Source organism: Pelodiscus sinensis, chromosome 23 (assembly GCF_049634645.1).
Source record: "Pelodiscus sinensis isolate JC-2024 chromosome 23, ASM4963464v1, whole genome shotgun sequence".
Classification (NCBI taxonomy): Eukaryota; Metazoa; Chordata; order Testudines; family Trionychidae; genus Pelodiscus; species Pelodiscus sinensis.
Genome location: NC_134733.1, coordinates 17,684,142 through 17,689,115, shown reverse-complemented (window position 1 = coordinate 17,689,115; position 4,974 = coordinate 17,684,142). Strand labels below are relative to the sequence as shown.

The window sequence follows — 4,974 nt, the reverse complement described above, 5'->3', positions numbered from 1 at the left end:
CTGGTCCCCAGGCCTGAGCTTCCCCACCCCAATGTACAACCTGCAGCAAAGGGTTGAAGGCAGGGACGGGCCTAAACCCCAAAGCTATTGTGATATTTTGTTCCAAAGGGAAAGGAATTTTCTGCTCTTCCCCATTTTGTTCACAGCGCTAGATTTTAAGGGCCAGATGGGACCATCTATTCTAGCCTCATTCCTACCCAAGGCCAGACACTTTCACCCAGTTACTCTCTCTGAGGCCAGATAAAGTGTCTGACTAAAGTAGGCTGTTTAGAAAGGCCTTCAGCCTTGATCTGAATCCACAAGAAGGAAACTGGCCTTGCTACCCTTGGCAGAACTGTCTAGGTGCAGATGTAGTTTTAAAGTTCCAGCTGTGCTTGACTTTTAGGTAGAGACCCCTGGACTTCATCCCTCTCCATAAAGCACAGCGAGCATGGGGGTGATCCAAATCCCAGGCACCAACCCACCAGGATGTCCTGATGTCTCCAGGAATTAAAGATAAATCCTGAAACCTCCAGGAAGAGATGGGACCAGCAACCCTGATCCCAACGCAGGTGGGGCTGAGCTCTAAGGGGATGGGGGTGGGCAGGCAGGACACTTCTCCCAGTGACTCCCTGCAAGCCTGGTTAGTGCCTGCCTGCCAGAGGAGGGAGGGTCGGAGCTATGCGTTGCCTGGGCTCTAGCTGAACCACGCGCTCTCCCTTCGGATTCTGGCGCCATCCTCTTCCCATTTGCTCTCTGCCAGAGCGCAGGCCAGGCGGGTTTGTCCGCCGCAGCCCAGCGAGAGTTAACGCCGGAGCGTCCCTCCGTTTGCAGCCGCTGGAGCTACCCGGGGAAGAGCGGGGCGGGCGCCCTTTCGCTGGAAGTTTGCGGGTCTGCAAGGCGCCCGGGGCTCTGCTCCGGGAGGGGGCTGCGCCGGGGACTCCCGGTGCAAACTTGGCCGGCGCTGGCGGAGGCCGGGTGCCCGAGGAGGCGGCTCCTTTCCGGGCTCGGCGCATGACGCTCCGGGCCGCCTGGCTTGGCCGCGATGCCGGCTCCCCGCGGCTCCGGAGGGAGTGAGCTGGCTCGGGAAGCGCTGCCCCTGCCCGCCTGCTAAGGCTGCGGGGCCCGGCCCGGCCAGCATGCTCAGCCTGGGCGCACTGCTCCAGTCGCTCGCCCTGCTCTGCCTCTGCCAGCGCCGCCCCATGCCCGCCTCGGGCCGGCTGCCGGGCTCCGGGGCGCTGGCCTGGGGCGCCGCCGCCGCTCTGGACCCGCTCCCGGCCCTTCCCCGGCGGGGCGCCCCGCCGCCGGCCAACCACAGCTCCGGCGCGGCGCCCTGGTGCCCCTACAAGGTGTTCAGCGAGGGCCAGCCCAGCGGCCGCCTCTGCTTCCGCAGCCCGGCCCGCGACTTCCACTGCCCGCCGCCCAGCTGCCGGGCGCACCGCTCGCCGGGCCGCGCCCTGGTGGCCAACGTGCTGCGCAACGGCAGCGTCCTGCTGCAGTGGGGCGCGCCCGGCGGGGCGGCCGGGGCCCTGCGGGGCTTCGCCCTCAACTGCTCCTGGGACGGCACCTACACCCGCTTCCCGTGCGACCGCGTGGAGCTGGGGGCCGGCTGCCGCGACTACCTGCTGCCCGACGCGCACGGCAGCGTGCGCTACCGCCTGTGCCTGCAGCCCCTCTACCGGGCCGCCGGCCGGGGCGCGCCCCGCGCCGACTGCGTGGAGTTCCGCGTGGAGCCGGCCGGCATGCAGGACATCGTCATCGCCATGACGGCCGTGGGGGGCTCCATCTGCGTCATGCTGGTCATCATCTGCCTCCTGGTGGCCTACATCACCGAGAACCTCATGCCGCCCGCCTTCGCCCGCGCCCCCAAGAGGGGCACGTAGGGCGGGGACCGGCCCCCAGAGCCCCGGGCCTGGAGCCGCCCTCTGCGACCGGGGTGTGTGTGGAACTGGCCCCCAGAACCCAGGGCTGGAGCTTCCAATGCGGCTGGGGGCTGGGAACCTGCCCTGGCGCTCCCCCGGCACAGCAAGGAGCCTGGAACTGGTTTCTGGAGCTGGAGCTCCCTCTGCAACTTCAGGGCATGCGGACTGGTCCTTAAGCCTGGGGCTTGATGCTCCCTCTGCTGTATGGCGGAGAGGGAGGTTGGAATAGGCCCTTATAATAACCCAGGTGTGGAGCTTCTCTCCAGCCAGGGGTTTGAAACTCGCCCCTAGAGCAGGTGCTGGAGCTACCTCTGCAGCTTGGGGGAGTCTGGAACTGCTATAACCCAGGCCTGAAGCTCCCCCTCCAATCCCTGGGGATGGAACCCTCCAACCAGCTGGGGCATGATGGACACTTCTAGGGTTGACTTCCGAGCTGATGCCAAATTGTATACTGATCACAGTGCTGGAGGGGGTAGATTTTGACTAAAGCATCATGGGGGTTACCAAAGGCTATAACCTTTCTATTCTTGTTAAATCCAGTGCCAGCACCCAGAGCAGATCTGCAGCAGCCTGAGGGACTCAGTACCATTGTATGACTCAAAGATCTCTAGAGTTGTATGCAATATTATTTTCCATAGAAGATTTTCTACAAATCAGGCTTTACTAGACCAAGGAAGAGTTTTAAATGGCTAAAGAAAACTTTGTGTAGAGAGTGGGGGGAGAAAAGAGAAATAGTCCCACATTCAGGTGTCTGAACATCAGTGTTCTGTGATAAAGAACTTGACGCTGTGAAATACTTGTGAGGTGTGAATTGACATTGGGCATGGTCATGAAAACATTAGTAATATAAAAGTAAGTGTTATTATGGAACCCTGAAAGATTGGGTTATAAGCTGTCTTCGAGACTATAGATGTGTGCATTTTAGTGTGATTTTTAGAACTAAACATTCCACTTGACTAGAGGATAAAGAAGATGGAGCAAAGAAAGCCTCAACTCCTCACGCTATGTGCCATAACTTAGACTGTTGCATTGTTTTCAGTGATGTTACCTAGAAAAATTCACAGTAAAATAGTGCAATTTAGTAATGGGATCAAAATCGGGCATGTTAATTAGTGCTTACTTTAAAGCACTGAGAAATATAAGCCTGTTTTTCAGCACGGGTTTTTTAGTTACCATCTTTTTTTCAGGAGCCATTTTCCTTCATTTTACTTGCAGATTAGTTGTTTTAATCTTTGTTAAACAGAGATTACCAAGATCGTTCCAGTTTCTAATAACGAATTTGCCAAGTGTATCACTTAAAGTTTGGGATTTTATTTTCCATGTTTGGTACTTTTTTTAAGCAGCTATTCTGTCTGAGCCAGACCCAGTTTTCAAACTTAAAATAGCTCAGTGAGTTAAAAATAAAAATCAGGAATCTGCATGAAGTGCCAGCAAAACTGCAGTTTTGAAAAGTAAACAGCAATTTATTTTTAGAGGCTTAAAATCAAAAAAGCACTTAAACACATTCAAGCAAGCATTGATTTAGATGTGTGCTTAATTGCTTTCCTGAATTGGAATGCTCTCCTGAAACTTGGCCAAAGAGAATAAATAGATCAATACAGCTTAAGAAATTCTGGGGCTGATGCAAAGCCCACCAAATGGAGTAGCTCCATTGACAGCAGTGGGTTTTAGATCAAGCCCGGTGCTAAGCAGCTCAGCAACTGAGGAGCTCAGGCTTGCCCCAGTCAAAATCAAGAGGAATTTTGTGATTGGCTTCAACAGAATTGGGCCCTTTCAAATGTAACAACTTTTGGGTTTTGAATGGATTCTCAGGTTTCTGCCTGCTGCAGTTTAAAAAAAAAAGGCCTATTTCAGAGTATGAAAACTGGGATTCATAGTGGAAATATGAACTGAGCTTTAATTATAATAATGTAAAAAGTTCACTGTAATAACTACGATGACTCGTCTTTGCTACCCCATCTTTCATAAATGCAATACACCTTAGCTCTGCTAAGGTAATACCTCCTGAACTCTGAATTGTGTCATGTAGTAGTTGAGCGTTTTTAATGTAGGAACGCTAGCTGTAATCCAGTCACTCGATATCATAAACTAGGATTTTAGCTAAACTCTAGTATTCATTATGTTGTGCCTTAGTGTTGAAAGTTTGACCCATTTATATTGGCTTTTCTGTTCTTGTTATAAATGTTATAGGAACATATGTACCTCCCACTGTGTTTTGTCTGTTTAATAAGAAAATAAACCTAGGCTAGCTGAATATTACTTGAATTTTAATATATATTTAAAATATTTCCCTTCCTAGAGCACCTGTGTTAGTTTATGTTTAGTATTGTCTCCGCATAGGTTAGATTTTTGTTACAGCAGTCAGCGATCACACTAAAAATAACGGGAGGGAGGAAATAGGGTTTATGTAACACAAGTATTATTGATAGCTCACATATGAAACTCAAGTACTTGTCTGAATAAACACACACATTTATAATCAGTAAATGCCAAGTAGGAATTCCTTAGGTAACATGGAAGACATAAAACTTGTAAGTAGATGGCATATGTAGAAACAGTCTAGGATCCTTTGTTAAAATACAGTATTTGTACTAATCAGATGACCATAGCCATACTATAGACGACATTTCTCCTTTCTTCCTCAGTGTCCGTTTTTAATCCAGCAAGCTAACTTATTTCTCTTAGAAGTAAAATAATTTAAGGATGGTTAGGAAGCTGAAGGTCTGTGTTTTGTCAGACAAAAATACCTCTCATTTTTTCTGCATGTTTTTCTTCTCACATGCAACTTGCTGTACATTACACTTCTTCCCTTCATGAGTTTCTTGCCTATGAACCTTGGTTTAAACCCTCCTAACAATATTTAAAATCTAACTGCAGTCAGGCGATCAGTCCTGACAGAGAATTTCATTCACTTTTCTCCCCAGAGAGCAATTGTGTAAAATAATCTGAAATTAGTTCAAGAATATTAAGACACATTGTCCTTGTGGAGTCACGTCATCCTTTGTGTAAATCCATTGAATTGGGTGGATTTAAACCCACGGAGAATTTGTCCCACTTTCCTTTGAAGGCTTCT

The 4,974-nt window shown here is 50.4% G+C and overlaps 1 protein-coding gene across 1 annotated transcript; it reads left to right on the top strand.

Moving 5' to 3' along the window:
* Window positions 1-630: 630 nt before the first annotated feature.
* FNDC10 (fibronectin type III domain containing 10) lies at window positions 631-4,155 on the top strand. Its single transcript, XM_075906351.1, has one exon. The coding sequence runs from the start codon at window positions 1,119-1,121 to the stop codon at window positions 1,860-1,862; it is 744 nt and encodes a 247-aa protein (XP_075762466.1). The 5' UTR covers window positions 631-1,118; the 3' UTR covers window positions 1,863-4,155.
* Window positions 4,156-4,974: the final 819 nt, after the last annotated feature.

Excerpts from the sequence above, each read along its gene's own strand:
- FNDC10 (XM_075906351.1), top strand. The coding sequence starts at position 1,119 with ATGCTCAGCCTGGGCGCACTGCTCCAGTCGCTCGCCCTGCTCTGCCTC.